Source organism: Gobius niger (assembly GCF_951799975.1).
Source record: "Gobius niger genome assembly, chromosome: 16".
In the NCBI taxonomy this organism is placed as follows: domain Eukaryota; kingdom Metazoa; phylum Chordata; class Actinopteri; order Gobiiformes; family Gobiidae; genus Gobius; species Gobius niger.
The window spans coordinates 8,709,457-8,729,131 of record NC_136867.1 but is presented as its reverse complement, the minus strand read 5'-3'; the positions used below and the strand labels follow the sequence as shown (position 1 = coordinate 8,729,131).

General features: G+C 43.2%; 1 protein-coding gene across 3 annotated transcripts in view; it reads left to right on the top strand.

Moving 5' to 3' along the window:
- The window catches only part of eml5 (EMAP like 5), a 35,250-nt gene that overhangs the window by 7,031 nt on the left and 8,544 nt on the right, over positions 1–19,675 (top strand). For all 3 annotated transcript variants that reach the window (XM_079573872.1, XM_079573870.1, XM_079573871.1), the window contains exons 3-24: positions 3,059–3,157; positions 3,947–4,015; positions 8,196–8,381; positions 10,085–10,220; positions 10,411–10,612; positions 10,816–10,953; positions 11,328–11,584; positions 12,646–12,858; positions 12,945–13,112; positions 13,656–13,762; positions 14,163–14,281; positions 14,405–14,591; positions 14,663–14,768; positions 15,108–15,201; positions 15,982–16,082; positions 16,204–16,397; positions 16,474–16,585; positions 16,707–16,834; positions 17,421–17,562; positions 17,625–17,777; positions 19,167–19,298; positions 19,375–19,463. In XM_079573872.1, coding sequence (XP_079429998.1) covers positions 3,059–3,157; positions 3,947–4,015; positions 8,196–8,381; positions 10,085–10,220; positions 10,411–10,612; positions 10,816–10,953; positions 11,328–11,584; positions 12,646–12,858; positions 12,945–13,112; positions 13,656–13,762; positions 14,163–14,281; positions 14,405–14,591; positions 14,663–14,768; positions 15,108–15,201; positions 15,982–16,082; positions 16,204–16,397; positions 16,474–16,585; positions 16,707–16,834; positions 17,421–17,562; positions 17,625–17,777; positions 19,167–19,298; positions 19,375–19,463 — 3,132 coding nt within the window. The remainder of the gene's footprint in view (positions 1–3,058; positions 3,158–3,946; positions 4,016–8,195; positions 8,382–10,084; positions 10,221–10,410; positions 10,613–10,815; positions 10,954–11,327; positions 11,585–12,645; positions 12,859–12,944; positions 13,113–13,655; positions 13,763–14,162; positions 14,282–14,404; positions 14,592–14,662; positions 14,769–15,107; positions 15,202–15,981; positions 16,083–16,203; positions 16,398–16,473; positions 16,586–16,706; positions 16,835–17,420; positions 17,563–17,624; positions 17,778–19,166; positions 19,299–19,374; positions 19,464–19,675) is intronic.

Sequence of the window (19,675 nt, the reverse complement as noted above, 5' to 3'; positions counted from 1 at the left end):
TTCAAAATGTGCTTTTTTGTTGTTGTCCCACATTAATAATATTTACTGAATATTCTTGGGCACAGTTCCCACGAATAACCTTTTCTAAATTAATTCAAGTGTTGTGATAAATCCAAAAATTCATGCTTACCCTTTTGTCCCATGAAAATTGATGATGTATGTCATTATTTATTTTACAATATAACACTTTACTTTAGATCATAGTATTAACATGGAAATTATCAGAAAGTGTAATAGCATTGTGGTTATGGTTATTACACTTAATCTTGACCCCCAACCCTGACCCCGAGACCGTAAATTAAACTGAATTGAACAGACCCCTTTTTTGGTTGCTAGCTGAACTCTCCCCTCCCCTCCCTGCCCTGCCCTGTGTTTGTGGGCCTGTCTGCCTGAACAAGCAGACTTGACTCCAGCTCCACAGACTGATGTTTGGAACTCTAAACCCAGAACGACATGTGATTACTCTTGCAGTGCTCCACCGACAGCTGGCATTAGCAGGAGGCCTTCACTGTTTGTTACTGTTGCATCACTGACTTTGACAGCACCAGGTGTAAAGTAGAAAACCATCACAAAGCATGCACCACTCAGGCATTGCATTCACGTGACCGATCATCAAACCGTTCGAAAGACACTACAGCTTGAGGACAATGCTATCCCTGTAGTTACTGGACCTAAATGAAATGAATGGTGGTATTATTTTATTACAATTTCTTCTTCTACTGCTATAGCGCTCTGATCTGTATTTCCTTTGTTGTGTTGCATACAGAACCATCACTCCCAGTCGATAGAGTAAAGTAAAGATACCTCGAAAAGAGCAGCCTTTATTCATCAAGTCTATTTTCCATGGACACACATTACTTTACATTTTCTTATGTGAAATATCAATGCACAGGTGCAGGTTATAAGCCTCAATTATGGACGCTATTTGTCCACTTTAAATGATTGGATGTGGTCAGCGCAACCTTTCAATTTGAGAAGCAAAGACCCACTATTTACTGCCTTACGCTGTCTTCCCTGGCAGCTCCCCGCAGACGTCCCCTCTTAATGTTTACACACTGCATCACCCGCTTAATGGAGTTTAGTCTTTAAAAATCAATAGTCTGCACATACTGTATCTCATCTAGCACGTCTCTCTGGTCTCCCGCCGGACTTCTTAGACAAGTTACATAACTCCTGGTGCATTATTTTGCCACCCCAGACTGGAGACGACCGTGTGCGATTGCCCTGTGCTCGTCCGGTGAGGCAGGGGGGATGTAGTAGATGCAAAGTGACAGCGTTAAAGGCAGAAGGGCTGCACCACTTCTCAGTTTAGCACCACCATTTACTCCCCATCGCTTTCCCTCCATGAACAAATCTCAGCCAAACCCAGTTCATTAATTCGACAACTGTTTTTCGGAGAAGGTCGAGGAGTTGTAGCAATACTAAAAAAAACTAAAATGTGTCCATCATTGGCCACATCAATCATGATTGGCAACAAGGATGCAATTCTAAACCAGTCATACTCACAGTGCTCTAGTCATTTTCTGCTCCACCGCGGCTGATGCCAACTCGCTCGGTCAGACATGCCGGCTCCCCCAGCAAAAGCACTCAAATCTGCTGAGCGGAAGTGCCAGGGGCCGGACAACTGCTCTGTTCTCTTATCCCTTATTAGCCATTTTCATGGTGGCTTCCCCGCTGCTGCAGCGTCGGTACCTATAGCTGTTTTGCTCACGAGAGATTATTAGCTCAGCAGAGCAGTTACAGCATGTGATGTCCTTTGTCAAGGGGTCTTCAGCGTTTTAAGACCGAGACCTGCAAACTGACCCTAAGATTGTCAAGGAAACCCACAACTTTCATAATAGTATATAGTAGCGTTTCCGGAAATTATATTTTGTAGGTAACACTTTAGATTACGAGTTCCATGTGTAGGCACCAAAATGAGTAACTGACCATGACAGTACAGGTAAACTAATAACACATTAAAGGTCAAGGTTTCTAAACATGTAGTTGCAGGTGCACATATTTTATTGGTTAATTTGGTTGGGATAGATGTGCCGGCTTTATAATGTTTCATAAATTGAGGAAAATGACCACAGAGCTAGCACAAAAATACACAGTACTTAATATTTAACTCTACATGAGCGCAGGCTGTAATCTAAAGTGAGATGCCATGTACACCTTTGTTACAGTTTGTACACCTTTATTAAATCTGGCACTTTAATGTGTAATACCTGTACTTACATGCGTACTGTCTTGTACACCTGTACACATGGAACTTGCAGGCTGCAATCTTAAGTGGGTAACATTTTATTTTACAGTACCCTTGATACATTGTACCTAACTAAATTTAGTACAATGTAATGTGCTCTGTAACAATCTGTAATGACCTGTACCTATGGGTTAGCTACACAATGGAATAATATGTATTTGTAATTTGTAGGTATATAAGACATAACTCTAACTCTAACCTTAAGCCCTAACCCCAAGGGTCTTGTGTCCTATTACATCATGTACCTACAAAGTACAAAATACAAGTTATTCCATTCTAACCCATAGGTACAAGTTATTACAGAGGGTTGCAGAGCACATTACATTGTACTGAATTTCATTAGGTACAATGTGTCATGGTAGTGTAAAATATAGTGATGCCCTAAAAGGTAACTGTTTTGAAATATTCTAATACTATCTCAAGATCAACACCTTTTTAGCTACTCCGAAATTGCTGTCAATATTATTAATTTATTCAAAACTTTCCTGGAGTAGGATCTTCAGTTCCATTAGTAAGATTATTTTAAGAAAGCCTGAGAGGCCAATACCCCTCATCTTCAGCCCAGGATAATGACAGTATCCCTGTCATGTGTTTATTCTGCTGTGTAAGGGTAATAATTTACTGACATGACATGACATGACACAGACTATAATTAAAAGCAGGTTTTCCAATAACTTGCTCCGTTCTACTTCACTAAAAATGTGAAAGATTTCTTTAGAATAAAAATGTGATCTCCTCTGACCAGCTGCATTTCCTCTTCTTTGTGATCTTCCATTCCCTGTGATGCTAACCGTTGCTCTCTCTTCACAGTGTTTGGTGTCTGTGGGCCTGGACTCGAAAAACACAATCTGCGTGTGGGACTGGAGGAGAGGGAAGGTTCTGGCAGCCGCCCCCGGTCACACAGACAGGGTAAACAATCTTCCGCCGTCACAAGCTTAGGATCGACCAGTTCAATTAGCCATAAACGCGGGGTATGGTGCGCTGGCCCGGGGGGGACGCGAGCCAGTTAGGACTGATTGATCGCGAGCCGCCCTGAGCCAGTCTGAGAGGGTGCGCGGCTAATGAAAAGGTTTTTTTTTTTTTTTTCCTGAAAGGATGAAATATGGGCAAGTGGCGGTTGTTAGTTCAGCCCACACTTTACAGCACAGACGGTGGATAGTTTCGCTCTTCCACATTGGCTCTAAATCAAAAACTCACATAGAAGCACTGGGAGAGCGCAGACCTCCACCAAGGCATTCATTCTATCTGTTCATGCGGTTATTGCAGGAATCTCCATTTTTATACTGCCATGAGGTCCTTTTATGAATGAGAACGACAGAGAGTTACTTACGCTTTTGAGGAGTAATTATGAGACTTTCGCAGAACACAACCTGGATAGTTTGCTTGTGAAGATTGTTTCATCCTCATACTTAGCGGGCATAAACAGATTTCAGTACGCTATACTCGATCAAAGACAAAATGTGTCGACAAATGGGACTTGATATGAGCTGCTTTGTCAAGACAGCCACTACAACAAAGCTATAGTAGTGTGGTAGGCTTTAAAGAGCTAAAGATGCTCTTATCTCTAATAAACTCAACAACACACCAACCATGAAAAATAACCTGTGAGCTACCTAAGAATCCTAAATGTATTTGTCCATATAACATTACTCAACACTGGTTTAATGTGACATTCATGACGTCTTCTTCTCTCCGTAGATATTCGACATATCGTGGGATTTGTACCAGCCGAGCAAACTTGTGAGCTGTGGTGTGAAACATATAAAGGTAAATGCGAGTCCAGGTCATTAATCATGCAAGGCACCTCTGAACCTCTTTTGCATGTTTAGAAATTCATACGCCCTTCATATCCAGTTTTATCACCCCAAGTGCATATGCTAATTCTGCTTTCTACCGTCTATGCTTATAAGTTGCTTTACATACATAAATAGCACATGGCATGACTCATATTCAAATGGGCAAAGAACAACTGCCATTCAGTGTTGCCTTTCAGCTTTAGGAGGTTCTGGTTGGGTGCATTTGCTGAGCCATCCTTTGGTTCAGTTTTATTTCCCAAACTTGAATGATGATCGAAACCATTTACAAACATCACTAACTGCAGCCGCATGCGATTTGTCAATTGTAGCCATTTAACACGCTGCGTTTTTTATTGCACTTGATCTTGCAGCTTCATCTGCCTGGTACACAGTAATAATGTGCCCTTTGAAGATGGCGCTGTTCATAATCTTCATAAAACTGTCTGAAGCGTACGCTGTGTTGAGCCCTTGTTCACTCACTATTTTACAGTAGTAATGGCTTTTCACCTCTGTGCGGCCTGGACACTCTTTCCTTGCCTTCCCTTTTCTGAGACTCCATGCAATCCTTAGCAATTGTCCCACATAATTCCCCCCATTGCTCCTGCAGACCATGTGACATCTGCTCCCCAACCCTGTGTGCGCTCAGCGATTATAGCACAGAGAGCATGGTGCAGATTTAGCCCCAGTAATCCACTCACTGTAGCAGGCTGAGGAAAACACAACCCCTGACTGGGCGACTGGTGTGGCTCTCCTTTGCACGCAGCCCCTCTAAAGTTACACAAAGGGACTAATGTACAGCTCTTTGATCAAGACGACTCCATGCTCTGTTTGTCCTGTAGCGGCCAGCTTTATAGATAAGTTCAGGTTTTGGACTATAGACTATAGATTTCCAGATATCCTAGTTATAAGGCAGATGAAATAGGACTCAGATGCAGCACACAGATTAAACAAGAGGGTGATCAAAGTTAAACTGAATATCTCAGTCTGTGGTCAACAAAAATCTCAGAAGGTAAACAGTATTATTTCCAAACTGGAAGCATTGCAGTAGTGATTAGATTTGCGAGTAATGTTTTTAAACAACATTCAGTCACATGCATTTCAGAACATGATTGTGGAGGTCTAGCTGCAGAGATAGCAGCCTCTATCCAAGATACCAAGACACACTGCCTTACTGAAAGAAGGCACACGCTGCAATATTTGGTTGTAGCGCCTTCATAGCTTTGATTACAGCAGCATTCGCTGTGGCATTGTTTCAATAAGCTTCTGCAATGTCAAAAGAGCCAGGTGTCATCCATCTTTCACGCTGATCTTGTAATGGGGTTGAGATCTGGACTCTGTGGAGGCCAATCCATGTTTGGAAATGAGGTCTCATACTCCCTGAACCACTCTTTCACAATGTGAGCCTGACGAATCCTGACATTATGATCTTGGAATATGCCCGTGCCATCAGGGAAGAAGAAACCTTGTGAAGACAGTTTGTGTCGTTTCCACTGGACAATGCTTTAACAATCGTCTTTACGATTTAATTGTGACCATTAAAAGTACAATTTGCGCAGCTTTACCACACTACATACTAGGACTGTGTAGTTCTGTTCTACCCAACACATATATCCTCCCTCTTGTGGTAATTAACCATGGATTAGTTCATCATTGAATGTTTTAAAGCACGTCTTCAAGTGTCCACTACCATTACAATACTAATTATGTTGCAATTATATTAATCTACTGCATTTATCAAGGCTGTGATTGGAATTTAGCCTCTGCCAGAGCTAGTCTATTGCAATACATAACCCGCAGGCTTCTTTGGGCCGGATGAGTAACTCACAACGCTGATGCTGGCACAGTGGCCTGCATATGTGCAGAAGCTTTAACCCTTAGGCTATCTGCACATAGTTTTTATTTTATTTTTTGACTGTTCTTGTACATTCAGATGAGCTGGTTGTTACCCTTAATGGATGGAGAAAAGCATTCCTGAATTAAAAGTATTTTTCTTCAACAGGAGTTCTGAGGACATAACCTCTTTTAAGTGCAGCACTCAGCTCTCTTGCCTCATTTAGGGTCATTGCTGACAAATCTTATGGTCAAGATGGAGTGGGTGAGGATGAGGACAGCTCAGCCGCCACCAGTAACTTGAGCGGTGTGGATAAATTAAGATGTAAAGTAGTTTCTGAGAGGTAACTGAGCTAACGACGTCTCTCTAATCCCTCAGTCGTCGGCCTATCTGTCCCAAAGAGTGCACTTCTGATATGAACTGCCTTTTACATGGTACACTACATGGCCTCATATAGGCCATTTGTTTCCACCCTGTTGCCTTTCTCTGCTGGTCCTGGTCTTATCGTAAAACCCTCTCACATTCGTTCTTCTCTTAGTAATTCAGCAGCCCCATGCAGGATTACCCCGGGCGCTCGTGTCCCGCGGCCTTATCAGTTGCAGTCAGGGAGTGCGGCGCAGTGAGGCTGTATCCATCCACAATTTCCTGGCTCTGCAACAGGCTGGCCCACAGAGCATCGCCCATTACCCTTGGCTTGATACTACACTCCGCTTTACTTTGGACGTCAGTTCGGTTTCAGTCAAACGTTAATGTGTATCGTCAGTTCCACTGCTCATGACATGCGGCATTGCAAAAAAAACAAACACTAGCAAACTGAAAGAGATTAAAGATATCGATTAGAGAAAAGTACTCCGCAGTAGAGCATGCTTGACTTGATATCATTACAGACTAAGTGTGAGGATTTGTGCTGAAATCGTGCCATGAGCCGTCATCCACAGCCCTCACCATCCCAGAGTCTTGACCTACTCTGATGTGTGACGAAGCATTCAGGTTTCTGAGGGAAATTACCTCACACACTAACATTTTGCAGTGATGGTGCCACTGTCCCTGTCCAACTCAAGGGTAGCTAAGGACAATTTGGACATCATTTTTGCTTTTACATTTTTTGTGATGTTTATTGTTTCACTTCCTTAGTGGACACTGACAGGAAGTGACATACAGTGGGGAAAAAAAGTATTTGGTCAGTTTCACATAGACATTCTATTGGATTTTGGCCAAATACTTTTTTTCCCCACTGTACGTAGAGGTAAACTGTTATTGTGCAACCATGTTATATCAATGAGAAATGAGCGAGTCATTAACTTAAACATAAATAACTTTTCTTCATTAAATTACTGCGTCACTGAAAAAAACTATGACTATTACTTACAACAGATGCTATCCAGCTAACTAAGTCGTCATTACAAAAGGATTAAAACCTGTCATATGCACTTTAAATTTTGGCCAATGAACGCAGTTGACTACTTATAAGATAGAGGAGACCGTTCAGCCACACAACTAAAACATGTGATGGCGTGAATCAGAGCCCGCAGCCTATGCAGGTCTGTTGACAGCGTGTGTCTGAGCCTTTGATCCAGTCTGTGATAATCGATCCCCTCTGTTAACACACAGCCGTATCAGTCGCTCAGGTAGGTGTCACCGATGCGCACCCGGGTGCCACTCTCCACCAGCTTATTTAATAATTCCCTCACTGTCACCGCTATCTCCAAGCACTCATTTGATGCCTCCATGTCCTTTGAAAGCGCTTTCGCAGTCCTTGAACCAGGGGAAAGAAAGTCCGCTTTTCATGCCGCCCACGGAAGGCAGTCATCTTTCTCTTTCTGGTGTAATGTTGTATCATATTTTCATGCTAGTTCGAGGCTGCCGATCTCATCTCCATGCAGACAGGGCGTCTCTCTCTCTGCCTGTTTGATGGATTTAGCCCCAGACGAGACCGTGCCTGTGCATCCCAATGACCTTGCCCATGAATAATGTGTGTGCGCGGGCGACTGTGTGGGCGCATGCTGATCAGGTGGTTAGTGCGGCACCGCTGCTGACCCCCATCAGGTTCCCCAAACGCACAGATGCAATTTGACTTTCAAGGAGGTCATACCTGGATTTCTTCTTCCAGAGGGTTCAATCTGATACAGAAATGTTGCCCTTTTGTTTTCTATTGGTTCTGCTTTCTGATCGATAACCCCATAAAATACCTTGAAAGTAAAAAAGATGTGTGTTCTCATACGCTGTGAAACTGTGTGTGATAATTTTTGGACAGTAGGATTACGTACACAGTGGGATTATTAGCTGACATGCTCTTGAACTCCCGTGTTTGTGTTTTCAGTTTTGGAGCTTATGCGGTAATGCGCTCACACCCAAACGCGGCGTGTTTGGCAAAACGGGCGACCTGCAGACCATCCTGTGTCTCGCCTGTGCCAAAGACGAGATCACATACTCCGGCGCCTTGAACGGGGATATCTATGTGTGGAAAGGGATCAATCTGATGAGGACGGTACAAGGGGCACATGGGGTAAGTTGAGTGAAGATATGATCCTTTTTTTATTTTTTATTTTTTTTTGCCATTTGCCAATTTTGCCCCTATGGCTGATTCCACTGACCTTGCCCCATAAACCTAAAGTGGATACTGCTAGGATGCCCAAAATGCAGACAAGCTTCAGTGGGGAAGGATCAGCCTTTTGCTACACAGGATTAAATGATATCTATGAGATCAACAGCTGGGTGGAGAGCCGGCTGGATGGGGGAGGGGATAATAACTACAGTACTCGTAGCTGCTTTTTTTTTTTACAAGCCAAATGTCTGACTCCTTGGTCATCACAGGACAGACATTTTTTACTTGAAAGATTTAAAACTTTTGAATGAACCATGGGAAATAATTTCAGTTTTTCACACTTTACAGAGCAGTAATAACATTTGAACAAAGTAACGCGGTAATATGGGATAATTAATTTCCACATTATTACCAGAAAATACTAGTATTGGTCTAATACCATTTTTTCCCAGTCTGATCCATTCTGATACATGGGCTTATGGCGGCTGATAACGGTACCAGTGTAAAACCACAGGGTGTGTATCAAAACAACTGCAAAGCCTGTTTAAAGACACTAAGCTGTGACAGTTTTTAGTTTGCAGTGTAGTCCATCAATGGGTTCTTATGTACAAAAATGCATAGATGAGGTCGGTTCAGTATTAGTCCAAATACGGCTATCAGACTAGTTTTCGACGGAGGCCCTCAAGCTTCTTGGTGAATTGGTTTACGTTGTCAGAGATGGTACTTTTACGTTTGATAATTCCACACAATTAGAACCTGAAACAACACTTTATTGTGAGACAGAGATGGTATTATGGTTCCAAGCCAAAATTATAGGTGTCCCAGTTGAATGTTTGGCTCCATTTACCACCAGTGTTTGGCCCTATGCTGTATGTGCTTCAATACTGCCCTCGATGAAAAAGGTTTGGACACCCCACAATATCGATGCCATGTTTCCTGGTAATTTACAGCCTTATATTGAGTTAGGGTTAGGGATAATTATATTGCCTTTTGGATACCAGGCTCCTTCCTTTCTGTACTGGAACGTAAATTGCTTTCATTTGTCTTATTCATTGTAGTTTACATTGTGAAACTGCTCATTTATTTAGCTAACTTTTATATGAAGGTAAAAATTCTGTATTCCAAATGTTATCTTATGAAAACACAGTTATTAAAAGCAGAAACCACCAACCTAATACTAAAGCTGTTTGTTATACGTTTATGAAGTGTGTAAAAAGGTGAAAAATTGGGGCGAAAATGAAGAAAAATTGTGGAAATCACTATTCCGAATTGTAAGTATTTATAAAACACTTTCAAAGCTTTCTGAGCTTTCATTTAGATGTAGTGATTTGACATGATTACAGACTATGAATATGTTCAGAAAACAGAGCCCAAACCCTTTTCCTTTTTCCACTCCTAATTGTGCCTGACCTTTGTTACTGCGGCAACACATCTGCTTATAAATTGTTAACAAAATGCTTCCGTGTTCCTCAAGCCTAAACTCAACCATTATTTCCCCAGCGATTCTTGCCTTGCCCCCAGCAGCTCGGTAAATGTGAAAGCCCCGTTAGCTGCCCGGCCGGCTCGGAGTGGCCGCACGAGTCATGTGTTCTGTAGCTATAGCTGGTGATGTGGTTGCTCATTTATTGCACAGATCTTTAGTGACAGTTTGTCGTTTCCTCCAGTCAGGGATTTTCAGCATGAATGCCTGTGAAGAGGGCTTCGCCACCGGGGGAAGAGACGGATGTGTCCGGCTATGGGATCTCAACTTCAAACCAATTACTGTCATTGATCTCAGGGAAACGGACCAAGGTTATAAAGGTAACTTGCAAACCAGGGAATGCACATATTAATGGCATTCACTGTCAGTAGTTTTTCATCAATTTGTAATGTAATATTGCAGTGTAATTGGATTTATTAATACTTTATTTTAGCATCGGACAGCTACATAACAAAGTAGTATTTAATCTCTTAACTCTTGACTTATCCTTTTCCCTATGTCCATATTCAGGCCTGTCCGTTCGCAGTGTCTGTTGGCGCGGTGATCACATACTCGTCGGCACCCAGGACAGCGAGATTTTCGAGATAGTCGTCCACGATCGCAACAAGCCCTTTCTCATCATGCAGGGTCACTGTGAGGGCGAGCTCTGGGCGCTGGCTGTGCACCCCACCAAACCACTGGCAATGACCGGGAGCGACGACCGTTCTGTCAGGTAAAGTCAGCGGCTTTTCGACCCAGAATGTAGACCGTCGGTTGTTTTGTCTGCTGAAATTAAATGAAGGATTTTAAGTTGTTTCAAGATAAAGCCAGTCTCTCTTATGCTGCATAGAAGGAAGCCTCATTAAAGGGAGTTTGGCGTTTTGATGCTGGCCGAGGAGTGCTTGGTTGGTAATTACTTGCTCTTTGTGTCAACAGAATATGGAGCCTGATTGACCACGCGCTAATAGCCCGCTGCAACATGGAGGAGCCCATCCGCTGTGCAGCTGTGAGCACTGACGGCATCCATTTAGCGCTGGGGATGAAAGATGGCTCCTTCACCGTCCTCCGAGTCAGGTGGGTGCACAAAGGGCAAATGACAAATTGTTGTGCTCCGTGAATGACAAGGAAAAAAAGAGATCAATTATATTTCCTCAGTATCAGCGCCATCAATGCATGAAGGCAGCATTTACAAACACAAGTTAATCATGATCTAGTACTGGACGATGAATACATGTTAGTCAGTAAGAAGTTATGATCAATAGCAGGCATATTTGTAAAGAACTAGTGTGTTTTTTTGTCCATATTACTTCAGCTTTATTTGATCTCCACATCTCTCCATATGTAGTCTGCTGTTCCTTAAGAAAACCTTTCCCCTTCCCACATTTGGTGCTTGTGTCCGTCTGACCATGAAAGCTTTTAAAACTGAAAAATGTGTCTTTTCCCTGCAGAGACATGACAGAAGTGGTGCACATCAAGGACCGGAAGGAGGCGATTCACGAGCTCAAGTACTCCCCCGATGGGACGCATTTGGCGGTTGGCTCCAATGACAACTCGGTGGACATCTACGGCGTCGTGCAAAGATATAAGAAAGTGGGCGAGTGCATTGGCTCCCACAGCTTTATAACGCACATGGACTGGTCAACGGACAGCAAGTACCTACAGACCAATGACGGCGGCGGGAGGAGGCTCTTCTACAGGATGCCAAGTAAGAGAAAGCAACTGTGAAATCAGCTTCGTCAACTTTTCTTTTTTTCGACCACAATATCGTGCCTGGTGACCCACATCCACATCTTGAGCCTGAGGGTTCAGCCGATTGTGCATGTGTTGTGTTGATAGGCGGAAACCGGAGTACAAAATCCTGCGAAATCCACACAGTAAAAGGCCCCAGGCTGTTTGAAGCCATGCCATTGGAAAAATCACTTTAGTAAAAAAATCTGAAAAGAATTATTGGACTATACTTTGATCAAAAGACTGACCGCCCTGAAGCCGCCCTGAGCTAAACCATTTGCCAACCGGAAATTGTTGCATTCCCACATTGAATTGCTCGATGCGGCACCTTTGAATCTGCCCATTGAACTTTATCCCGCAGAAGCAGAGACGAGCTCCACGTTGTGCCCCGCCTCACTGTGCACCCCCAACACACCCCTCACCTCCCCCCGCCCCATGTAAACACAAGCAGTGGAAACGTTAAAAGCAGCAACAGTTAGCCCGCTAACACAGTCATAGTTTAGCGTTATGGAAGAAGTGAACTAAATAAACATCTGACCGACATGCTCTGATGCAGCTAAAATCCTCATGAAATGTCCAATAATCCAACATCTATAGGAAACTGTCAGGTCCTTTCTGTTTACAAAGCAGCACCAGGATGACGCGTTCATGGGTTGCGGGATATACAACCTAATGGAACTATGATGCTCTTAATACTAAAAAACAAACCTGCATGAAAGTTGTAGTTTAAGTAATAAATGTAAAGAAGTGTCAAAATATTTACTTTGCCACATGTATCTTATTCTGCTGATTAATGTGTGTAGCATACATTTGAGATTTGAATACATCATCAGGCACACGCTATGTATGGGAGTAAGGGGTGTAGGTGGGGGGGGGAGCGAAACTTTACTACTGACACAAAAAGAAAATCCAAATCCACTGACAAAAAACATGAACATTTGTTGGCAAAATGAACAATGCTGTATTTGAAAAAGAAAAAAAAGAAGGTTGCTGTCGGGTGATGTGATTTCTGAGTAAAAGTGTGTGTGTTTTGTTGAGGTGGGAAGGAGGTGAGCAACAGGGAGGAGCTGAAGCTGGTGCAGTGGGCGTCGTGGACGTGTGTGCTGGGGCCTGAAGTCAACGGCATATGGCCCAAATACTCCGATATAAATGACATCAACTCTGTAGACGCCAACTTTAGCAACCAAATATTAGTGACGGCGGACGATTATGGTCTGGTCAAACTCTTGCGATATCCCTGTATCAAAAAAGGTATGTGTGTTTTGTTTTTTTTGTATTGATGCCATACCTTACGTTACATTAATTTGATCACTGATGCATGTTTCTTTTTTGTGCAGGTGCAAAATGTAAAAAGTATTTAGGTCATTCAGCGCACATAACCAATGCGAGATGGTCACATGATTACCAGTGGGTTATTACAATTGGCGGCGCGGACCATTCTGTGTTTCAATGGAAGTTTATCCCTGAGAGGAAATCAAAAGAGGCTCTGCATATAGCACCACAAGGTATTTTTTTCATGTCTGTGTGATAATGCAAGAAGCTCAAAGTACCAAACCAACCATTGCCCCATGTTTCTCACTCTTATTAATATTGGTCACAACCATTTCCTGTAAAGGCCTGCAAAGGAACCACCATTGCCATTAATTAAGGAAAATCCAATAGAAATATATGAGGTTTGGAACCATAATTGCATTGTCATATTTTTCACAGGGACAGAGTGCAGCTGTGCTTTCTGAATTGAAAGCCTGCACTATTCCTTTTCATTTTGCTAATGGAGGTTGTGAGTAGTCGACCTTGGCTGCCAGCTCCGCTCATTGCCTCTTCTTGGCGCAGCTCCCCATTTGCTGGTTCAGCATTTTAAGACATTTGTTTTGAGCAGTGTCACTGAAGGCGCAGCTGGTGGATAAATAGGAAGTGTCAGCTGGTAATTACATGACGGCCCATATCTTCAGCTATGACAGTTTTATTCCTATGAGGTGCACGGTGTTCTAAGTTCAGGTCACGGAGCTGTTGTGCCAATAACGCGCGGTGTGCTCTTGCTTTTGCAGAGACCTTGGCGGACTCCAACAGTGAGGAGTCGGATTCAGACCAATCAGATGTTCCTGAGATGGACTCTGAAATCGAACAGGAAACCCAGCTCACATACCGGAGACAGGTTTGTGTACAGCTGGAACTTATGAAGCAAACCTTTTATGTTAATCGCTATTAGAAGAATATGCATTGGATCAGAAACCTCATACTCTTGATCCTTCGCCTCACAGAGCTTAAATCATTACCTAAAACAGTCCTAAATTCAGGTGTGGTTTTTTTCAGGTTTTACAGCTTTTTTTTGTGCAATTTCTATATCCAAGCTCACTAAAACCATAGAATCAAAAAGGGATTCAAGCAATTCAGACCTAATTATGGAGCACACAAACGCCTGTGCTCATCCTGGCCTGGTATAGAGCGGTTGAAGCAGTTTGAAAGAAAATTATTCAATGAATAAATTGAATAAATGAAACAAAACACAACTCACAAACTGTCTGTATGATTGAAAGTGCACTTTCTCCTCACAGGTTTATAAAGAAGATCTACCTCAGCTCAAAGAGCAGTCCAAAGAGAAGCGCCGAGCGCTGCCAATGAAAAAGCGAGAGAGGGCGCCGGGCAGTGGAGTGAAGCTGCACTTTATCCACGGGTAGGCTCACTTTGTCCAGCCATACAAAGGAGGCTACTATAATAAGTAAAACGATGAGCAGAAAAGGACATGATTGAATAGTGGTCTGCCTTTTGTGAAGCGTGTTCGCCCTTGTGTTTGCAGTTACAGAGGCTATGATTGCCGGAGTAACCTGTTTTACACCCAGACCGGAGAGATCGTTTACCACGTAGCAGCTGTGGGAGTGGTTTACAACCGACAGCAGAACACCCAGCGCTTCTACATGGGCCACAATGACGACATCCTCTGCCTGGCCATCCACCCCCTCAAAGACTTTGTAGCCACAGGACAGGTAAAGCGGGCACTGAAATCTTACTTTTGCTTTGTTACCCGCCCAAACAAACACGTGTTGTATCTTCTCAGGTTGGCAGAGATTCCTCTATCCACATATGGGATACAGAAACATTAAAAGCTATGTCAGTGTTAAAAGGGTTCCACCAGATTGGAGTGTGTGCCTTGGACTTTTCAGGTATATATCATTTCACACCTTGGTATTATTTAGTTTGCATTAAGATTGACAGGTTTATATCTAATTAATTCCCACACAAAACAAGTAGAAAATCTAGACATCCAGTTTACAACTAGATAAACATCCCATCGTCATCTGTCTCGCACTGGTCCGACAATACCACATAAGAGATGTTTGTCTCCTCTCTCTAATTGGCCCCAGACAGAATGAGAGTGAAGATCCGTGTCAGTGACTCACCTGTGTTACATCAAACCCAACAGGAAGCTTTCATATTTCTAACAAGGGCCTACTGATCCTAGACAGGCGCTCATTAGATCCTTTTTGGGTTTGTCTTCACAGCGGACGGCAAGAGGCTGGCTTCAGTGGGTCTGGACGAGAGTCACACCATCGTGCTGTGGGACTGGAGGAAGGGGGAAAAGCTCTCGGCCATGAGGTGTGTAAATGTGTTTGCTTTTCTATGCTCCTGATATTGCCTATTTTGGAGGGCATTATTTCGGACTTATTCAAACATGGAAAATGTTATTGTGCAATGTTAACCGCTGTGGCAAAGGTCCTCAATACTGCTATGAAGGGGCAAAGAAAAATACCGCCAATATTGATTTTACTCCATTACGCTATACTATATGTATCGCTCAATAGGAATGATTTACTCCCTGAATAATCCTGAAAGCAGACCAGCTTTCCTCCCAGACAATGATTGCAACGCTCACTATGTCTATAGGATGAAAATTATCCATGTGAACAGATATGGGCCACACGCAGCGCGCTTGTATATTTTATGCTACAGGATTGTATTACCCAATCTGCAGTTTGAATAGCACTGCATATGACCGAGGGCATCTTTTCATCTGTGTATTCTGGTGCAGCAGAGTGGTTTGTGTTGAATATTGTGAGTGCGGTGTTCGATTTAGGAAGGTGTCCACCTCTTTCAAGCAATGTCTTCTGTGCCTTCACTTATATTTGTTTGCAAGAGGGCATGAGGTTTGGACTCATTGTTAACTTTTCCAAACACAGATCTAACATCCAAATTCTTAAAATCCCAATTCTTACAAGCACGTTTCACAACTTGCAGGGTCACTTTTCAATGTCACTGTGGGTCACTCGTGTGCCGTGTTGCCTCATTTAACCCGGAATGTTCCACATTGTGTCTTGGGGTTAATGAACCCTATTCTTTTCTTCTTTATAACATGATGCCATGTGTTTGTTTTTCTAGGGGAAGCAAGGACAAGATTTTTGTTGTGAAAATAAATCCCTACCTGCCTGACAAGCTCATCACCGCTGGCGTGAAGCACATGAAATTTTGGCATAAAGCCGGTAAGCCCCTTATACACAGTGCATTTTTTATTGACACGCGGTGGCCCTTAGCAAGCACAGCCGGGGCGCTCGCTGTCACATGTTGGCCCCGTGCTGACTGGGGGGGGGGGCTCTCTTTCAGGTGGTGGATTAATTGGGCGCAAAGGGAACATGGGAAAGACGGAGACGATGATGTGCGCCGTGTACGGCTGGTCGGAGGAGATGGTTTTTTCGGGGACATGCACCGGGGACATCTGCATCTGGAGAGACATGTTTCTAATGAAGACTGTCAAGGCTCATGACGGCCCTGTCTTCAGTGTGCACGCTCTAGAAAAGGTGAAACAGTATTGCTGGTATTGCTACTCTGCCTAAACTATTGTATTCTAATTTTGTCAGTGTGCCTTGAATACAGGGATTTGTTACAGGAGGTAAGGATGGTATTGTCGCTTTGTGGGACGACACGTTCGAGAGATGCCTGAAGACCTACGCCATCAAGAGGGCAGTCCTTGCTCCAGGTTCCAAAGGTAAAAAAGATCACATATTCTCCAGCAGGTTGCTTTCAATTTATTATTTTTCCTCACATGTTTTACACTGTCTATTCTAAAAATGACTTGTCTCGCGCTTGCTCGAACACTTTCTCTGCAGGGTTGCTTTTGGAAGACAACCCATCCATTCGTGCCATATCCCTGGGCCATGGACACATCTTGGTGGGAACAAAAAACGGAGAGATTCTGGAGGTGGACAAGAGTGGCCCTATCACCCTATTGGTCCAGGTATCCGCAATAATCCACTAATAAACATGTCAGGAATTAAAATAATTCTCCAACTGTACATTTCAACCTCGTACATTCACGTACTCTATTGGAGCGTCCTGTTATTGTGGCGGTTCTAGCTATTGCCAGGTAATTGCTGTGGTTCATTTGCGCAGATTACCCAAACTGTGTGAGCCATCCCCAGTGATTATATTACGCCATGACAGTTTATTATGCTGTCATGAATCAAATGGGGGGAGGCAATAAATAGTGATGAATTGCTGTGACTAAATGAGAGATTGTTAATTTAGGTAAGTGGTTCTGCTTCGGGCACATGGAGAACAGCTGATTGGCCTTTGCAAAAAGCTAAACTGGCTCATTGTGCTGGATCGGATTAGATCAGCTTGCGACATGGACGAAATTTGGCTCATCTATAACTGAATGTTAGATACCTTTCTCCTAGCTTGAGTTTAGTAGGTTGCCTCCCTCTTAGACATATACTTTTTTGGGTTATTTGTGCCATTTTTTGTTCATTTTTTATGCCTTTAGACCCATGGATAAGCTCCTGCTCTCCGTCTCTAAGTGGTTTGTCTGTTTATGTCCTCAGGGTCACATGGAGGGCGAAGTGTGGGGCCTGGCCACTCACCCCCATCTCCCACTCTGTGCCACAGTCAGCGATGACAAAACCCTCCGCATATGGGACCTCTCCCCCAGCCACTGCATGCTGGCCGTACGCAAGCTCAGGAAAGGTGAGTCAGCAACTAAACCAATGTGCGGGGTTTAATAAGCGAGCACGTTGCCTTCCATGCAGGAGGCCGCTGCTGCTGCTTCTCCCCCGACGGAAAGGCTTTGGCTGTGGGGCTGAACGATGGCAGCTTCCTCATGGTGAACGCGGACACCCTGGAGGACCTGGTGTCCTTCCACCACCGCAAGGACATTATCACTGAAATCAGATTCTCACCAGGTACGGCTTACTTCTTTGACTTTACAAAAGACGCTAATTTAACCCGGGCTTCGGGCAGGTGTAGAATGGATTCCCTCCCTCTGTGAATCAGCGAGGTTCTGCAGCAGGCCTGACCCACATTAATGGCTTGCCGTATTAGGGGCAGTCTGCAAGAGCGTAAGAAATGAATGGCAAACAGTGGGGGGAGGACAAAGTGAGAGCAAGAAACTAAACTCTGCTGCCTGAACACTTAACCTCAATCCACTGTGCAGGGATCTAGTTTCTCAACCCAACACTTCTCATTCCTCAACAATCTGAAGTCACAGTGCTCTGATGTCAGCGTGCAGAATAGATTGCATTTGTGTGACTTAGCATTCCAAAAAGTGTCTAAAAGTGTGGACATTATTCAAAGAAATTGGTGCCATTGTTGTTAATTAATGAGGCAGATTTTTGGACCCCATCCCAAGGACAACAACAACAACTAGAAATGCAATGGCTGCGCCATTGCGATTGACTGCGGAATTGCGGGAAGGGAATGCAGAAATTGCATAAACTGTTCAAATTACATAAATTGCTTAATTTGCATAATCTAATTTGCATTAACTGGTAAAATGCATAAAATGTCATGTTGCATAAACTGCATAAAGTGGTGAAATGCATGAATGGGTTAATTTGCATAAATTATGTAAATTGCATAAACTCTTTAAAATTCATAAATCCTAAATGGCATAAACTCTTAAGTTGCATAAACGGTTTAAAATGCATAAAGTGGTTAATTTGCATAAATTATTAATATTGCATAAACTTTTATATTCCATAAACTGGTCAAACTGTTGAAAGTGCTTGATTGGCAGAAGCACAAATGGCTGAAAGGCCTGGAGTCGCCCCATTGGCTGGATTCCCCCATACACACCAATGCAAACATTTCAAACTCTCGTATAAAAAAACTGGAAAACTGCAAAAGGCCAATTTTTTCTCAAAACCCACAAGTTGCATAAGCTGAACATGCACCAAGTGCAGAAATTGCACAAAATGCAGAAAAAAGTGCAGAAAAGCATGGATTTGCGGCAGCCCCATTATAAGTCAATGGGAAAAATCTCCGACATTTTGGCCGATTGCGGAAAAAACATAAATTGCAGAAGTCCCAAAAGTAATAGCACCCTTCTCCTCAACATGCGGAACATTTTGATGCATAACTTGCATAAATTGCACAAAGCATGAAGGTGCTGAAAGCTCTAGAAAATCGGGAAAAAGATGGAAGAGGAATAATAATAAAGAACATGAAAACCAATAATTGACTGCGGAAGAATTCCGCAGTCAATCAATGATCCACCTTGATTTTGTGTTTGGAGATTTCTTTCAAAAAATATCTTTCCCATCGAAGCCTGACATCTTTGTTTGTTGATTCAGGGATCGGGAAGTATCTCGCGGTAGCATCTGCGGACACGTTTGTGGATATTTACAATGTAATGAGCAGCAAACGAGTCGGAGTTTGTAAAGGTTGCCACAGTTACATCACCCATCTTGACTGGGATAAGAGAGGTAAACATTTGGTTCCCCAAAACAACACATTACTGAAGTCGTTTGCAAATAACACACTGAGCTCTCTCTTTACCAGGAAAACTACTTCAGGTCAATACAAGTGCTAAGGAGCAGTTCTTTTTCGAAGCACCTCGTGGCAAGAGGCAGACTATCCCAGCTACGGAGGTGAGTAGGGAGGCACCGCGGCAGTTATTGTTGCTTTTGGCCCATATTATATCCTGGGGATCAGAGAAGGCTCAGGGAAGGGCAATAAAGCTTTAACATGACCCACTTTTTACCGGTTATAGTGGGCATTGTGGGATTGTGTTAGTAAAGTGGCATTCAGATACTTATCGAGACTTCATAGGAGCAGGTTTACTCCTCCTCCTTCTGAGTTG